The sequence below is a fragment of the Anomaloglossus baeobatrachus genome, chromosome 4 (assembly GCF_048569485.1).
Source record: "Anomaloglossus baeobatrachus isolate aAnoBae1 chromosome 4, aAnoBae1.hap1, whole genome shotgun sequence".
Classification (NCBI taxonomy): Eukaryota; Metazoa; Chordata; class Amphibia; order Anura; family Aromobatidae; genus Anomaloglossus; species Anomaloglossus baeobatrachus.
In genome coordinates, this window is record NC_134356.1 from 666,668,483 (window position 1) to 666,687,750 (window position 19,268).

Here is a 19,268-nt window from a genome sequence, read left to right on the forward strand (position 1 = left end):
GTCTCTTTCCCTGTCTGCCTCTCTGTCTCTGTCTGTCTCTCTCTGTCTCTCTCTCTGTCTGCCTCTCTGTCTCTCTCTCTCTGTCTATCTCTTTGTCTCTCTCTCTGTCTCTGTCTTCGCTCACTCTCTGTCTCGCTCTGTTTCTCTCTCTGTTTCTCTCTCTGTTTCTCTCTCTGTCTCTATGTCTGCCTTTCTGTCTGTCTCTCTGTCTACCTCTCTCTGTATGTTTCTCTCTCTGTCTATCCATCTCTCTCTGTCTCTTTCTCTCTTTGTCTGTTTCTGCCCGTCTCTCTGTCTCTATGTCTGTCTCTCTCCCTGTCTGCCTCTGTCTGTATCTCTCTAGCTCTGTCTTTCTGTCTGTATATCTCTATCCATCTCTCTACCATATTACCTCACACATAAGCTTCTTATATTAAGAATGTCCCTCGTTGCCTATAGCAACCAATCACAGCTGCTATTAATGACCTGTAGCTCCCAGTTCCAATGACTTTAATGAATGTAAGAAGGTTTTTTGGTGAATAACTGTAAAGTGCAGGATTAAATTTAACCCTCAAAACATAGTGTATGATGCTCCCTGAGTCAAATGGGGTGTTGGTGCAAAAAAAAAAAATGTGATTGTAAATACTGCTCAAAAAATTAAGGGAACACTAAAATTCCATTGTGTTGTTTAAGTGTTCTCTTTATTTTTTTGATATATATATATATATATATATATATATATATATATATATATATATATATATATATATATATCAAAAAAAAAATATATATACTGGACATATATTCCTACCATAAGTTTTGTGTTGTCTTTTTAAGTTTGCATTTTGTTTTCCAATCTAATGCTCACGTTTCATCCATACTGAACTTACTTTGCCGCAATGTTCACTATAAATTCAGGATCATCAACATATAAGAATTTCTGGTCTGGAATCAGCTGAATCTCAAATGTTGGTAGGACTATAGGGAAGCACATTAGAAATTAATAGTAATACTTGAAGGACGCACTGTAAACTGCTATTCTACTTTTGTCTATCTCTTACCATATTCTTTCACCTCGAAGTTTGTGGTGTAATTCTGCAGCGGAGAGTCTTCGTATTTTGCCGATATGGTCCATACACCCACACTGGAGAGGTAGATTAATATGGCATTATATCACAGCTAATTAATAGGGATGATCGAATATCACAAATATTCAACTTTGCGAATATTCGACGAATAGGTTGCCGCTATGCGAATATTCGATGCGCAATGTAAGTCTATGGGAAGCCCGAATAGTTGTTATTCGGGATTCCCATAGACTTACATTGCGCATCGAATATTCGCAAATAGTCGAATAGCGGCGACCTATTCGTCGAATATGGGCGTTGCCGAATATTTGAGGTATTCGATCATCCCTACTAATTAACCATCATGGAATAAATGTAGCATAGTCAGTCGTTAATGTATTACCGGATGTGTTTTCAAGGTTCTACAATATGATTAGTAGAGATAAGTGACTCTTGTAAAATTTGAAGTTCTGAGCTTTACGGAATTTTCTTAGAAAATTCAATTCACTAAGAATCAAAAAATACCCTGAAGTCTCCAATTGCCCTGAAAGGACCTTTACAACTCAATTCTCTTTTTCTCACACACTATACGGATTTTCTTAAAGGGAATCTGTCGCTAGACGTTTGCTACCATATCTGAGAGCAGCATGATGTAAGGGCAGAGACTCTGATTCCAGCAATGTATCCCTTATTGAGCTGCTTGCTGTTATTTTGATAAAAGCACAGTTTTCTCTACTGCAGATCTAGCAGTTCTCTAAATGGAGAGCTCTGTATTAGGGGTACTTTACACACTGCGACATCTAGCAATGTCCAGCGCGATAGCACCCGGCCCCGTCGCACATGCGATTTCTTGTGATTGCTGCCGTAGCGAACATTATCACTATGGCAGCTTCACACGCACTTACCTGGTCGGCGACGTCGCGGTGACTGCCGAACAATCCCTCCTTCAAGGGGGAGGTGCGTTCGGTGTCACAGCGACGTCACCGCAACGTCACTAAGCGGCCGGCCAATAGAAGCGGAGGGGCGGAGATGAGTGGGACATAACATCCCGCCCACCTCCTTCCTTCCGCATTGCCGGTGGACGCAGGTAAGGAGATGTTTGTCGTTCCTGCGGCACACACAGCAATGTGTGACGCCGCAGGAACGACAAACGACATCGTACCGGCAGCAGCAACAACATTATGGAAATGAACGACGTGACACAGATCAACGGTTTTTGACTGTTTTGCGCCAATTCATCATTGCTCCTAGGATTTACAAATTGCGATGTCGTTACCGGGGCCGGATGTGTGTCACAACAACCGTGACCCCGACGATATTTCAGTAGCGATGTCGCAACGTATAAAGTACCCCTTACTCACCACTGATTGGCAGAGTTCTGCGTATACTGTGCATGTGCAGTAAGTTGCTAATCAGTGGTGGGGGCAGCATAATATAGCACTCATGGATATGCGTGACTACCTGGCAGTAGGTTTTAAAGTCCTTTAGTGATAATACCCCTCTGATAAAGTAGTGATTTTAACAAGACTACACTAAACAGCACAATAAGTAAGACACGAATCAGTGTCTCTATCTATACATTATGCTGTCTTAGGCCTCTGCCACACTCACGTGAATTTCACGCACGTGCCGAGAGACACGTATTTTCCCTGCGTGTTGCGTGCAGGTAAGTACGTGGCTCGGGTACGTGCGGGACACGTGTGTTCTACGTGTGCTATCCGCGATAGCACACGTAGAATCAGTAATTATCATACTCACCTGGTCCTTCCTGATGTCCGCGCTGCTGTCTGTGGTGCTGATCCTCGGTCTCCAGCCCTCCCGTCTCCCCGCTGCTGCTGCTGCCAGGCAGTGAAGTGAATATTCAATGAGAATAATGAGCGGCGGTCGGCAGCAAGAGGCAGCAGCGGCAGAGACAGGAGGGCTGGAGAAGGTGAGTTAATGTTTTTTATTTTTTTCCCTGACATGTGTGTTTACTCCGGCGCGTGTCACACGGGACCGCATCCACACTACACCCGTGTGGTACGGGTGCGGGCCGTGTAACACCCGTGCTGCCGGAGAAAACACTGACATGTCAGCGCTTTGAAAATCGCACACACGTACAAACGCACACGGACACACGTTCCGTGTGGTTTTACATGTGTGTGCCTGCTACCATAGGGTAGCATTGCTGTACATGTCTCCGTGCCGCCGGTACGTGTAAAAAATGACAAACACGTGCCGGAGGCACGGATGTGTGGCGCAGGCCTTAAGATGAGCGAGCAAAAACCTGGTAAAACATTATCTACATACATAATTGACAGTTGCGGATGTAACCGTATCCCACAATGCACTGTGGCACTGTCAGTTGCGCAGCCGCAGTTCGCGCTCACATCATAGCCATAGTGACCAGGGACAACAGTGCAGGCGGAACCCAAATAGTGGGCTGAGTAAGCACAATTCTGTTCCCAGTCTAGAATGGTGCTACCCATACCACATCCAGGTATAATGAGGTGTTGGTGTTGTCGGGACAAAGTGATCATGGAAGCCTTGGAGTCTGACCTCAGATACCAGTAAATAGCAAATGGGGTCATACAACAAGAGATAAAAAACTCCTAAAACGTAACATTTATTTGATATACATTAAAAAGTGGACTGCCACCATAAAAGAATAAAAAGTGTTATCATGGGCTGAAAAACAGAAAATAACAGCCTCAGACAGAGACACTCAGGCACAAAATGCAGGGGGTATGAAGAGACAAGTCACACACATACCTGCATTATTAATCACAGCAAAGATGGTTGCCACGTCGGAACAGTATATACCATATACCGACTGCAACCATGCAAATAAAGAAGAAAACGGTCTTACCGTATTTCCAAGGGCATAAGATGATAGAGCTCAAACACAGGTGACCTCACACAGGTCCTACAAAGATACCTTTCGTTGGCTCAAACCAAAATAGTGTACCTCCCGACGCGTTTCAAAAAGTGATCATCAGGGGAGTCTTCATAGGGTACTATTCATCATACCAGTAATAATACCAGGACTGATAGACAGTGAAATTGCCCCATGGACGGACCGATATACGTCCAGCAAGGAAGAACGCCAAGCTGCATGTGCCCCATTTGTAGGACCTGTGTGAGGTCACCTGTGTTTGAGCTCTATCATCTTATGCCCTTGGAAATACGGTAAGACCGTTTTTTTCTTTATTTATATGGTTGCAGTCGGTATATGGTATATACTGTTCCGACGTGGCAACCATCTTTGCTGTGATTAATAATGCAGGTATGTGTGTGACTTGTTTTTTCATACCCCCTGCATTTTGTGCCTGAGTGTCTCTGTCTGAGGCTGTTATTTTCTGTTTTTCAGCCCATGATAACACTTTTTATTCTTTTATGGTGGCAGTCCACTTTTTAATGTATATCAAATAAATGTTACGTTTTAGGAGTTTTTTATCTCTTGTTGTATGACCCCATTTGCTATTTACTGCTCTCTTGCCTAGGGGGACTTTAATTAAGGTTATTGCTATTATGACCTCAGATACCCTCACTGCTGTCACCGCTCTCACTTATGAAGTCTCGCAGGAGATCGCAAGTACCGCAAGAGTTCCTGAGTCAGCCCGCAAACATCACTAAGGTTGCCTAAGGTCACTCAGGAATCTAACAGCAGTGTCACTTACTGGAGTGCATGCTTTACACACAAGAAAGCTTCCTCACTTCTCCTAACAGGCCCACATACCCACCTGTACATTTCAGTGCATATCACTGCTCCTGGACTCCCCACTAAGCATAGACAGATGTTCATTTCACCGCACTCCCGATGCAATAGCATCGGGTCTGTTTCTAGTATTTACATAACTATCTGTACAGTGTCTTTAGTGTTTATGACTTCCTCTTGCTATATCTGTTGCTGAGCTGTGACGTTCTCTCACTATCCAGATTCGCCTCAAATTGGCAGCTGCATTTCCTGCTTCTGCTTTTATATTGCCTGTTAGATCTAACTAATTGACCTTGACTATATAATGTGATGTTATATCTGCAAAACATTATCAGAAAGCCACACTATCCTTGCCCGAGGTCAAGTGATCCTTTATCTGCTGAATAAATATTCTACATTGTCTGTCCATTTTAGATGATTTATACTGAGCAAATCAAAAATTGTCTTAATTCTTCGGGTTCAAGAATTTCTTAACATCTTAACACAAATTTGATTTGCATCAGATTGATTCTCTCATCTCTACTCATTATACTGGAGTTAACCCCTTCAGTCCCCGGGCACTTTCCGTTTTTGCGTTTTTTTTGTTTTTTGCTCCCCTTCTTCCGAGAGCCGTAACTATTTTATTTTTCTGTCAATCTTGCCATATGAGGGCTTGTTTTTTGCGGGACGAGTTGTTCTTTTAAATGAAACCATAGGTTTTACCATCTAGTGTACTGGAAAACAGCAAAAAAATTCCAAGTGTGGAAAAACTGCAAAAAAAGTGTGATCGCACAATAGTTTTTGTGATGTTTTATTCACTGTGTTCACTATATGGTACAACTGATGTATGTATGTGATGCCTTAGGTCGGTGCAAAATTGTAGACACCAATCATGTATAGGTTTACTTGTATCTAAGGGGTTAAAAAAATTCACAAATTTGTCCAATAAAAGTGGCGCACATTTTTGCGCCATTTTCCGAAACACGTAGTGTTCTCATTTTTCTGGATCTATGGCTCAATGACAGCTTATTTTTTGCGTCTCAAGCTGATATTTTTAATGGTACCATTTTTGCGCAGATGCTACATTTTGATCGCCTGTTAATGCATTTTGCGTAAAACATGCGGCGACCAAAAAACGTAATTTTGGCGTTTGGAATTTTTTTGCCACTACGCCGTTTACCAATCAGATTAATTAATTTTATATTTTGATAGATCGGGCATTTCTGAACGCGGCGATACCAAATATGTGTATATATATATTTTTTTTAACCCTTTAATCTTCAATGGGGTGAAAGGGGGGGATTTGAACTTTTAGGGTTTTTTGTGGGGTTTTTTTTAAAAACTTTTTTTTTTACTTTTTTTTTTATTTTACTAGTCCCCCTAGGGGGCTATAGCGATCAGCAATCCGATTGCTCTGATCTATCTGCTGATCACAGCTACACAGCTGTAAACAGCAGATATAATCACTTCCTGTTTCATTCGGCTCCGGGCCGGGTGAAAACAAAAGTGAAACGTCATAGCTGCAGGCGTCATCACATGACCCTGTGCTACCATGGCAACCACCGAAAGTCACATGATCACGCACGTGACTTCCGGTGGGGGCGGCGGTAAGTAAAAATCATGGCCGCGCGCATATAGATCTCGCTGCCAGACTTTGGCAGCGAGATTTAAGGGGTTAAATGTTGCGAGTGGAAGCGATTCCACTCGCAACATGCAGGCACACATGTCAGCTGTTGAAAACAGCTGATATGTGTGCTGATCGCCGACGCCTGCCCGCGGCAGGGGGTGGGGCTTAACGTGACACGCTCCATTACGGATAGATCCGTCAAATGTCGTGAAGGGGTTAATAGCTCAATTGTTGTTCCTATCCTTTACTTTCTATTGTAAATTGATAGGAAATGTTCCTATAACAATCTTTGATATCTCAAATTACAAGTCTGAGAAAGAAATGTGATATTTACCTTACAAGTTCCGGTAGTTTGTAGGATAAGGAAATTATACCAGATTCTCCTTCAGTTTTCACTGTATCTTTCTTAACAATTATGTTTTCAGGCGTCTATACAAAAGAAAGAAAAGAATGTGACGTAAAAGTAATATAATGTGGGACAATTAGGCTCATATGTTAAGTGATTAACTAATTTGCTAATAATAGAAGTTACTGTACTGTCATTATGGGGCCAAACTTAGTCAGTTAGGTTTCGTAAAGGGTTCTGTGAAGAGGTTTTAAGAATGTGGCACCAGAAGTGGTCTGGGAAGATTCTAATGATCAAGTGTTAAGGCCACTTCACACATAACGAGATCGCTAATGACATCGTTGCTACGTCACAGTTTCTGTGACGAAGCAACGACTTCACCAGCGATCTCGTTATGTTTGACAGGTACCAATGATCCGCCCCCTGCTGTGAGATCGTTGGTCGTTGCTAAATGTCCTGGGCCATTTTTGGCTCGTTGGAGTCCTGCTGGGCCGGATGGATCTGTATGTTTGACACCTATACCAACGATCTCGTTAACGACCTAGATGAGAACTTAAAGTGTGACACGTAGGTGTGTAGTTGCGTCACCTTTTCTGCGCCCCCCTCTGCACGATTGGCTGGAGCTGAGAACAGTACTGTGTTCTGATTGGGTATCGCTTCATGCTTTGTTCCTTTTTGAGCCTTGCTTTGAGGATAGAACCTGCGACTACACCTGGATTCATTCGAACTTTGTTCCCAATTGGGAACGATGGAGGGATGAATCCGGGTGCAGATGCAGCTTCGACCAGAAAAGCAAGCAACTAACCGGGAACAAAGTACGAATGAATCCGGGTGGAGTCGCAGGTTCTATCCTCAAAGCAAGGACAAAGGATGAAGCGATACAAAGTTGCCTTCTAGGCTGGCCGCCCAATCAGAACGCAGTATTGGCCACCAATCGGAGCGGAGGGGTGTGGAAAAGGCGACGCATATGCATGCCTACATGGCTTACAGCATCAAACACTACGCCCCTATTCGAGGTCGGAATCGTTACATAGCTGCTGTGTGACCGGCTCCCAACCACCAACGAGATCGTTATACAGGTCGCTGCATCATTACTAAAGTCATTGGGAAAATGACTGTGTGACATCTCACCAACGATCTCACCAACGATTTAACAACTGTGATGTAGTAACGATCTCGAATTGTTTCTTCAGGGAGGAAGGAGACAAACTCTATCGCCACCTATTGGAAGTAGCAATCCTAAAAGTCAAAAGTGGCCTTTTAACGAGACTTGTCATATGACTTAGGATTTATATTAGAGCAGAACCTCAATTTTCAGACACGATGTTTCGGGATGCTTGTCCCTCGTCAATTCAATTTCATCTGTCATTTCAGTTTTCTTTTTCTTTACGTTGTGTTGATTTTGTGTAATAATTATATATGTTTTTATTACTTTTGTAAAAAGTTTATTTATGTTTTTATTAGTATTCTTGTTAATAAAATATGTTATTTTTTTACATTATTACTTGGTCATTGCCATGCTTTGTAAGATATGTTATTGGTGAAAAATATTTACATGAGACTCGTAATAGGACATGTTCTGAACTTTATTGGTGGTGCTATGAATTCTAGATTCTGCGAGATGGCTACCGGCTACATTGCTAATGGCCGATATGTACCACAGAAGTGGTGGAAGCCTGAAGGTCCATCATGGTACTTGTAGTGCCACTTGTTTGTATTATAGTTCATTTGGTCTGGCCACCTACATACCCTGCCTTTGGATGTGTTAGACATGTGTCTAAGAGGTCACATGGTTCTTTAATGGAGTCTATTGCTTGGCACATGGCAGATGGTGTGGAGTCTGTGAGCAGTGTGAGGAGCAACACTGCAGGAGAAGCAGCCTCTGAGAGGAGAGAGGTTGCTAATCTCTGAGCGGTAGGAGCCTCTGGATGAACACAGCTGAGGGATGTCAGCCTGTGTTGAGAGACTTGCTAGGAGGCAGTGTGTGTCTAGAGCAGCCTATGTGTGAAGTGTTCTAGACCGACAGTCTGTGGCAGATGGGAACTTCTCCTGTGGGATCCTGGTGAGAGATCCTGTGCGGGCAAACCCTGCAAAGAGACCTGTATGGACGTTTTGTGTTTGGGACTTTATGCTGAAAAGCCTGTTTTGTTTCTGCGCTGCTGGAGCAGTTTATGAGTAATAAACCTGCTGTCTTTTAAATAAAAAGTGCTCCTGTTGCCACCTCTGAAGTGCTGGAAGTGAGTGAGTACCCCATTGAACAGTGTGTGAACTGATGTACAACTTCACAATTCTTACATTATTTTGGGACAATCATAATACAATACAGTATTCATGTGACGCGCCCACGATGTCGGGTGCTACTCGTCGCTGGGCCACGGTACTTCTGCTGCTGGGTCGTGTGGTGGCCTTGCCCGGTTCCGAGACCCCGGGTGTCAATAAAAGGCAGGGGACTGGCGACGATGGGGGTAGTAGTTCGTGATGCCTCCCATGGTGTGCGGCCAAGGTTAACCACCACTGCTGGATCGCTTCTCTCTCCTGGGGCGGATGACTACACAGCACAGTTGGTTCAGCTCTCCACGGGAAGAGCTAGGCCCCAGGGAGGATGATGAAGGTGATAGTCTCTCAGACGCGGTTAGTGCTGGTGGCGCGATGGTGAGGGTGCCGGCAGTAACAGGATGACACATGCGGTGCAGTTCAAGGTCCCCTTTACTGACAGGTAACAAACTGCCGCTGGATGTGCTGATCCCCGATGCGATGGGTTCCAGCCGATCCTGTATACTTCAGAGGTCATGACCGACGGTCCCTAAAGGTGGTTTCCTTTCGACAATCTCCGACTACTCCAGCTCCTAGGCCCTGGAATGGGTCACGGGTGCCTGCTACACTCCCTAGGATCCCCCTTCTTTTTCTAAGAACCCGGGTTGAGCCTAAGGCTCCAGACCACGTGCCCCAAACTGTTCATTGTCTGCCTGCTTTTCCTAAGAGCGACCTCACACAGACATTGTCTGGTGCTGACTGCCTATTGTGTGTAGGATGACTCCTCACTTACCCTGTGGAAGCCCTGACTAGTGGGCATGAGGTCCCATACCTCGTGATGACCACCACAGCACCTACCCTAGCCCGGTCCCAGTGAAAGAGAACCCCGTGTTATGTGTTGGTTGTGCTTGTTACCAGCAGTGACCTCCTCCGTATCCGAGATGAGTACTGCACTTTAAGTGAGGTGCAGCATCCTGTGGCACCTGAAGCCGCAGGTGCGCCACGCATGTAATTTCCATTACATTTGGTCTGGATTTGTTGGCACACTAGTGTTGTGACAATACTATTATTTAGATTCTGTGTGGCAGTTTTAGTTTCTTAGCTTGGATTTCTTTGTGACCACAAATGGGAAAAAGAATTCAGTTGTCTTACCAGAAACTCGATGATCACAGCCTTATTGACTGGAGACATCTTGTAGTTCATAGAGAAGATGCGGTAGAGAACTGTGGAATAAATACAGAAAAAATAAATTTATGGGAGCCAAGGGGCCATCTTGTTTTCTTTTCTAGCATTGACAGTGAATGACCAATGCAGGTAAGTAATACATCACTTCTGTGGCTAGTCATTGGCTGCAGCTACGAAGACCAGAAAGTGAGGACATCGGCAAGGAATAAGGGCGTCGATATGAAGATGCATCAGGGATGGTTTTGCAAGTCAATTTTTTTCTTTTTTGGTTTTTAAACCAGTTTTTAAACATTTTGCAATATTACAAAATGATCTGGATAAGATGTCAGAATGGGCAGACACTTGGCAAAGGAGAGTTAATGTTGATAAATGTAAAGTAATTAACAAGATTTAGTGACAAAATGTAGAATTGGTGGAGGAAGGTTGAACTAGATGGACCGAGGTCTTTTTTTCAACCTATGTAACAATGTAACCACGCTAATCTCTCTTCATGGAGGATAACCATGATGGCCAACCAAGACTCATTTAGCAAAACAACTATGGGGCATATACTGTATATCAACCTTATCTCATTCTTAGTGCAAACTTACGCGGGCTTTGCACGCTGCGACATCGGTAACAATGTGTTACCAACGCTGCAGTGATAGTCCCCGACCACGTCGTAGGTGCGATATCTTGTGATCGTTGCCGTAGCGAAGATTGTCGCTACGGCAGCTTCACATGCACTCACCTGCCCTGCGACGTCGTTCTGGCCGGCGACCCACCTCCTTCCTAAGGGGGCGGGTCGTGCGGCGTCATAGCAACGTCACACGGCAGGCGGCCTATAGCAATGGAGGGGCGGAGCTGAGTGGGACTTAAACATCCCGCCCACCTCCTTCCTTCAGCATAGTCGGCATGAGCTGCGGGAAGCAGGTAAGGTGATGTTCCTCGCTCCTACGGCTTCACACACAGCGATGTGTGCTGCCGCAGGAGCGAGGGACAACATCGTACCGTCGCAGCAGCCTAATTATGGAATTCCCCGACACTACACCGATGATACGATTACGACGCTTTTGCGCTCGTTAATTGTATCATCTAGGATTTACACACTACGATGTCGAGAGCGACGCCGGATGTGCGTCACTTTCGACATGCCCCCACCAACATCGCACCTGCGATGTCGTAGTGTGCAAAGTGCCCCTTAGACTAGGCATCATTAATTGTGCCAAATTCATCAAATAGATTCATGGTGTTTGCTAAATCTGTCTAATTTTAAGACTGTCTAATTTAATTTTCTGCCATTTATTAGTTGTCTTACTTTGTGCCAGAAATGTGTTCCACAATTTTGGCAAACTTTTTGATGCATGTTAGTAGAGCATGGAACCTTACCTCATTCCAATAAGCAATGACCTCTTCCTGTGAAGCTTAAAAAACTATTTTTTTACACAAATTATGCCAAATACCATATTTTCCAGATTGTAAGACACACTTTTTTTTTCCACCAAAACTGGGAGTAAAATGGGGGTGCGTCTTCCAATGCGGATATGGCTTACCGGGGCAGCTGTGGGGAAGTGGGGTCATATGAGGCAGGGTTAGCGATACTGAGGGTGTCACAGCATTGTTGTTGCGACAGGTGCCTGATCTGACTACGTGCTTTATGGAATCGTCCGTGGTTGACGCTATGAACGTCAAGAAAATGGCTGCAGAGGCAGCGTGTGCACAGAATGATGGGATGAACTTCAAGAAAATGGATGCAGAATCAGCGTGTGTGCAGATTGATGGGCTGAATGTCAAGAAAATGGCCACGGAGGCCTTTCTGAGCATGCACCACATCCGCGGTCATTTTTCTTGACGTCCATGGCGTTAACCACAGGCGATTCAATATAGTCCACAGTCAAATCAGGCACTTGTCTGCCACAGAGACAACCCGACACCCCATCCTGTGGCCCTCGTGAGTTGCTCCACTGCAGTGACGCCCTCGCAACTCGCTGGCAGAGCAATGACGCCCACTGCTGCGACACCCCGCGAGCCTGCAGTATCATTGAGCCTCCATCCACTGACGCTCCTGAGAATGCAGCACCCGTTCCTCTGAGCCCACAGCGTTGCTGAGCCTGCTTCCTGTGCCCTTACTGAGCTGCTCCACCACCACCGCTCCCCCCTGGTAAGCATTAGGATTAAGACACACTAGGATTATAAAACGGACCCTCATTTTAACATTAAAAATCATTTATTCCTATTTTCCTCCTTTAAATTTGGGGTGCGTCTTATAATCCAAGACGTCTTATAAACCGAAAAATTCAGTAGCTCATTGAATACACAATGTTTGCCTTGGATTCATCTCAATGCAGTGCTATTACCTGTAGACGAGGGCGTGTAGATCGTCTTATCGGTTTGGAGGAAGATATATCCACTTTGGTAACCAAGCAGAACGACTTTTTCCATATTGCAAAATTGAGATTTCACCGACACATAGACATATTGTTTAGTTTTTGGGTCTTTAGCTAAATCTTTATATGGAATCTATCAAGAAAATGAAGACAAAAATGACAAGGTATAAAGTGCCTGATGAAGGATTGACATCAAATGTATGTTATGTATTGGAGCCGGTTGTCTTATGCCATCACATTACCTTGACTGTAGCCGTGCCCAGGAATTTGTTGTCACTATTCAGAGAGATCTTCTGTTTTGCTAAACTTGAAATTCTCTTAGGAAAATCTTGAATCTCGACATCCGCCTCGAAAGCTTTGTTGTGTCCATCTACGATAATGGCTTCTTCACTCTCCACTCGTAGCACGTTGGGTGTAATGAGAGTGCATCTGTCATAGGGACACAATTAGAGTTAAAATGTGCAGAACAGACATTAGGCTCAGTGGGGACCCCTGGATATAACTTTTGGGGAGCTACTTTTCTATCGTTTCCTACTTTGGAAGAAGGGAAATGGAGGTTGATACTACCATAATATATCCACAATAATTATTCTACACAATGCCTAAAAACTGGAACATGCAATGCTGAATTGCATAACCATACAGGAGCTACATAACACACTTGGAGAAAAAATATATACTAGTTAGTAATGAGTGAGCACTTAAGTGCTTGAGTGCTCAGGACTCAAATCAAGAAGGTCAGACGCTCAGATGGGCTCGACTCGAATACCGACTATAATGGAAGTCAATGGGATACAGAAGATACGAAGGCTTGGGGGATTAAAATTGCTGAAATAGATGGAAACAGTGCTTAAATGAAATGAGAACAGTATGGACGAATGGATGCATCTCTGACTGCCAGGTCACTGCTGGGAAAAATGTTGTCAGAGCATTAGGGTATGTGCACACATTGACAATTTGGAAGCCAGACGACAGGGCTGGGCACTGTGAAATAACAGACACCCAACTGGGAGGAAGAGACCAGACCTGGGGGAGGAGAGAGTGACCTCGGAAGTGTTAGTGAGCAGTCTGCAGTAGGGTGTGGAAGTGAAAGGAGCTGAGGAGAGGAGTTGTAAGTAAGGTATCAAGACAGACCAGAGACTCTTGAGACACATAGAAAAAAGGAAAGACTCTGCAAATACCTGAGTAGAAAGAACAGCCACTCAGAGGAGGAAAGTAGCTGCAGAGCGAGAGAGCAAACTCCAAGGACAGAGGGATCCTGTGGGGTGGACATCCAGGGCTCACAGTACTTTGCACGCACAGGTTGCAGATCCCAGAACAGATCAGGACTTCAAGCCCTCTGTTAACTCTGCCAGGCGGGTGGGTTTCCAGGACTCATCTGCCACCACTAACGTCCGAGGCATCAGCAGCATAGAGGGGATTGGGACATATTCGCTTAACCCCTTAACGACCGCGGGCCGTAAAATTACGTCCTAAATGACATAATCTTACTGCCCGCGGTCCTCCGGCGGCAGCATGCCGCGATCGGCACACATCTCAGCTGATTTTCACAGCTGAGATGTGTGCCTGCTAGGCACGAGCAGAATCGTTATCTGCTCGTGCCGATTAACCCCTTATAATGGCGCTGTCAATACATGACAGCGCCATTATAAGCGCAATCGCGGTAAAGTTTTACTTACCGATCACGTGACTCCCGATAGTTGTCATGGTAGTACAGGGTCATGTGATGACTCCTGTACTACACATGAATTGGTTTCACTTTCGCTGTGCCCGGGGCACAGCAAAAGAGAAAGAGAGCGTATCTGCTGTTTACAGCCTTCCAGCTGTGATCAGCAGATACTGCAGAGCGATCGGAATGCTGATCGCAATAGCCCCCTAGGGGGACTAGTAAAAAAAAAAAAAAAGTAAAAAAATAAGTTTTAAAAAATTAAAAAAAAACAAAAAAACCTAAAAGTTCAAATCACCCCCCATTCGCCCCATTAAAAATTAAAGGGTTAAAAAAATAAAAAATATACACACATTTGGTATCGCCGCGTTCAGAAACGCCCGATCTATCAAAATATAAAATCAATTAATCTGATCAGTAAACGGCGTAGCGGCAAAAAAATTCCAAACGCCAAAACGACGTTTTTTTGTCGCCACAACTTTTGCGCAAAATGCAATAAGAGGCGATCAAAACGTAGCATCTGCGCAAAAATGGTACCGTTAAAAACGTCAGCTCGAGACGCAAAAAATAAGCCGTCATTGAGCCTAAGATCCCGAAAAATGAGAACGCTACGGGTCACGGAATATGGCGTAAAACGTGCGCCACTTTTTTCGGACAAACTTCCGATTTTTTTTTAACCCCTTATATAAAAGTAAACCTATACATGTTTGGTGTCTACGAACTCGCACTGACCTGAGGCATCACACCCACACATCAGTTTTACCATATAGTGAACACAGTGAATAAAATATCTCAAAAACCATAGTGCTATCGCACTTTTTTTGCAATTTTTCAGCATTTGGAATTTTTTTGCCATTTTCTAGTACACAATATGGTAAAACTGATGGTTTCATTTAAAAGTACAGCTCGTTCCGCAAAAAATGAGCCCTCACATGACCATATTGACTGAAAAATAAAAAAGTTACGTCTCTCAGAAAAAGAATGGCGAAAAAAAAAAACGGAAAGCGAAAAATCGGCCGGTCGTGAAAGGGTTAAATAGTGCAAGCTGCCTGCGGCAGGACCCAGATACCAGGAGGACCTCCAAGTGCTCCACGCCAGGGAAGACCCACATACACCAGAATGCATAGGGGGAGAGTGGCACCAGGTTGGCAGGCACAGCCAGCAGACACACGGTGACACATGGGATCCAGTACGTCCACAGGGCGTGAATCCCGTGAGTAAAAACCATCAAACTGCCCTCTTTGTCTGGACTGCTTCATTGCCGTGCGCCTCAACGTTAACCCTTCACCTACCCCTGGGGAGAAGCCCTGCTCGTGGAGGGCTCCACCATCCATGCTGCCCCCATCCATCATCCCCAGAGGAACATGGGGTCCCCCCTATTTTTGATAACCAGCTAAGGTAAAGCAGACAGCTGGGGGCTGCTATAATCAGGCTGTGAAAGTCCATGGTTATTGAGCCCTTCAAACCTAAAAATACCAGCTGGCAGAGCTCTTCACAGATTTGTCGGAAAATATATGTACACCATGGACTACGTCAAAGCTGTGGTTTTTTTTTTTCATAATAAATTGGTAGACAAGGGACTGTCTCTTATTTTTATTTCTTTATTTCTCTCTTTTTATGTCTTTAAGATTTGCTTTTGTGGACTACATTGGATTTGGTGTTTCCTAAACAGTCTTTGATTTTGTTTTGTTTTTTCTTAAATTCACCATATGATTAAAGAGGTATGGGCCTTTTCATGTAATGAAAATTTTGTCCTCAACACCAAGGGGTAATCATGTTGTGCAGCCTAAAGACACAAAGACCCGCGCCCCAAAGACTCCTGTGAGACCCGCCCCAGAGACTCCTGTGTGACACGCCCCCAGTGACTCCTGTGTGACACGCCCCCAGTGACTCCAGTGTGACACGCCCTCAGAGACTCCTGTGAGACAGGCCCCCAGAGACTCCTGTGACACACGCCCCCAGAGACTCCTGTGTGACACACCCCCAGAGACTCCTGTGTGACACACCCCCAGAGACTCCTGTGTGACATGCCCTCAGAGACTCCTGTGACACACGCCCCCAGAGACTCCTGTGAGGCACACCCCAGAGACTCCTCTGAGACACCCCCCTAAGATTCCTGTGAGACACGCCCCAGAGACTCTTGTGAGACACACCCCCAGAAACTCCTGTGAGGCACACCCCTAAGATTCCTGTGAGACATGACCCAAAGACTCTTGTGAGACACACCCCAGAGACTCCTGTGAGACACGCCCCCAGAGACTCCTGTGTGACACGCCCCCAGAGACTCCTGTGTGACACGCCCTCAGAGACTCCTGTGAGACACGCCCTCAGAGACTCCTGTGTGACACGCCCCCAGAGACTCCTGTGAGATGCCCCAAGAGACTCCTGGGAGACACGCCCTCAGAGACTCCTGTGACACACGCCCCCAGAGACTCCTGTGAGGCACACCCCAGAGACTCCTGTGAGACACCTCCCAGATACTCCTGTGAGACACGCCCCCAGAGACTCCTGTGAGACACGCCCCCAGAGACTCCTGGGAGACACGCCCCCAGAGACTCCTGTGAGACACCCCTCTAAGATTCCTGTGAGACACGCCTCAGAGACTCCTGTCAGACACGCCTTCAGAGACTCCTGTGTGACACACCCCCAGAGACTCCTGTGTGACACACCCCCAGAGACTCCTGTGTGACACACCCCCAGAGACTCCTGTGTGACACCCCCCAGAGACTCCTGTGTGACACTCCCCCAGAGACACCTGTGATACACGCCCCCAGAGACTCCAGTGAGACACGCCCCAAGAGACTCCTGTGAGACACACCCCCAGAGACTCCTGTGTGACACCCCCCAGAGACACCTGTGATACACGCCCCCAGAGACTCCTGTGAGACACACCCCCAGAGACTCCTGTGTGACACCCCCCAGAGACTCCTGTGTGACACGCCCCCAGACTCCTGTGAGACACGCCCCCAGAGACTCCTGAGAGAGATGCCCCAGAGACTCCTGTGAGACACGCCCCCAGAGACTCCTGTGTGACACCCCCCAGAGACACCTGTGATACACGCCCCCAGAGACTCCTGTTTGACACTCCCCCAGAGACTCCTGGGAGACACGCCCCCAGAGACTCCTGGGAGACACGCCCCCAGAGACTCCTGGGAGACACGCCCCCAGAGACTCCTGTGAGACACGCCCTCAGAGACTCCTGTGAGACACTCCCCAGAGACTCCTGTGAGACACCCCCCAGAGACTGCTGTGTGACACTCCCCCAGAGACTCCAGTGAGACACCCCCCAGAGACTCCTGTGAGACACCTCCTAGAGACTCCTGTGTGACACCCCCAGAGACTCCTGTAAGACACCCCCCAGAGACTCCTGTGTGACACGCCCCCAGAGACTCCTGTGAGACACGCCCCCAGAGACTCCTGTGAGACACGCCCCCAGAGACTCCTGTGAGACACGCCCCCAGAGACTCCAGTGAGACACCCCCCAGAGACTCCAGTGAGACACCCCCCAGAGACTCCTGTGTGACACTCCCCAGAGACTCCTGTGTGACACCCCCCAGAGACTCCAGTGAGACACCCCCCAGAGACTCCTGTGAGACACGCCCCCAGAGACTCCTGGGAGACACCCCCCAGAGACTCCTGTGAGACAAGCCCCCAGAGACTCCTGTGAGACACGCCCTCAGAGACTCCTGTGTGACATGCCCTCAGAGACTCCTGTGTGACACTCCCCCAGAGATTCCGGTGAGACACGCCCCCAGAGACTCCTGTGAGACACGCCCCCAGAGACTCCTGTGAGACACCCCCCAGAGACTCCTGTGAGACACGCCCTCAGAGACTCCTGTGAGACACGCCCTCAGAGACTCCTGTGACACACACCCCCAAAGACTCCTGTGTGACACGCCCTCAGAGACTCCTGGGACACACGCCCCCAGAGACTCCTGTGACACACGCCCCCAGAGACTCCTCTGAAACCCCCCCTAAGGTTCCTGTGAGACACGCCCCAGAGACTCTTGTGAGACATGCCCCCAGAGACTCCTGTGAGGCACACCCCTAAGATTCCTGTGAGACACCCCCCAGAGACTCTTGTGAGACACGACCTCAGATACTTCTGTGAGGCACATCCCAGAGACTCCTGTGAGACACCCCCCAGAGACTCCTGTGAGACACGCCCCAGAGACTCTTGTGAGACACACCCCAGAGACTCCTGTGAGACACCCCCCAGAGACTCCTGTGAGACACCCCCCAGAGACTCCTGTGAGACACCCCCCAGAGACTCCTGTGAGACACGCCCCCAGAGACTCCTTTGTGATACGCCCCCAGAGACTCCTGTGTGACACGCTCCCAGAGACTCCTGTGTGACACGCCCCCAGAGACTCCTGTGTGACACTCACCCAGAGACTCCTGTGTGACACCCCCCAGAGACACCTGTGATCCACGCCCCCAGAGACTCCTGTTTGACACTCCCCCAGAGACACCTGTGATACACGCCCCCAGAGACTCCTGTGAGACACGCCCCAAGAGACTCCTGTGAGACCCGCCCCCAGAGACTCCTGTGAGACCCGCCCCCAGAGAATCCTGTGAGACACGCCCCCAGAGACTCCTGTGTGACACCCCCAGAGACTCCTGTGAGACACGCCCCCAGAGACTCCTGTGAGACACGCCCCCAGAAACTCCTGTGTGACACGACCCCAAAGACTCCAGTGAGACACCCCCCAGAGACTCCTGTGAGACACCCCCCAAAGACTCCTGTGAGACACCCCCCAGAGACTCCTGTGTGACACCCCCCAGAGACTCCTGGGAGACACGCCCCCAGAGACTCCTGTGTGACACGCCCCCAGAGACTCCTAGGAGACACGCCCTCAGAGACTCCTGTGTGACACTCCCCCAGAGACTCCAATGAGACACCCCCCAGAGACTCCTGTGAGACACCCCCCAGAGACTCCTGTGTGACACCCCCCAGAGACTCCTGTGAGACAAGCCCCCAGAGACTCCTGTGTGACACCCCCCAAAGACTCCTGGGAGACACGCCCCCAGAGACTCCTGTGTGACACCCCCCAGAGACTCTTGTGAGACACGCCCTCAGATACTCCTGTGAGACACGCCCTC

The 19,268-nt window shown here is 47.1% G+C and overlaps 1 protein-coding gene across 1 annotated transcript in view; it reads right to left on the bottom strand.

Moving 5' to 3' along the window:
- LOC142304351 (A.superbus venom factor 1-like) overlaps nucleotides 1-19,268 on the bottom strand; it is a 137,439-nt gene that overhangs the window by 109,247 nt on the left and 8,924 nt on the right. The window contains exons 2-7 of the mRNA XM_075346656.1: nucleotides 12,742-12,928; nucleotides 12,470-12,632; nucleotides 10,101-10,171; nucleotides 6,684-6,778; nucleotides 1,041-1,123; nucleotides 870-957 (exon numbers count right to left, since the gene is read on the bottom strand). Coding sequence (XP_075202771.1) covers nucleotides 870-957; nucleotides 1,041-1,123; nucleotides 6,684-6,778; nucleotides 10,101-10,171; nucleotides 12,470-12,632; nucleotides 12,742-12,928 — 687 coding nt within the window. The remainder of the gene's footprint in view (nucleotides 1-869; nucleotides 958-1,040; nucleotides 1,124-6,683; nucleotides 6,779-10,100; nucleotides 10,172-12,469; nucleotides 12,633-12,741; nucleotides 12,929-19,268) is intronic.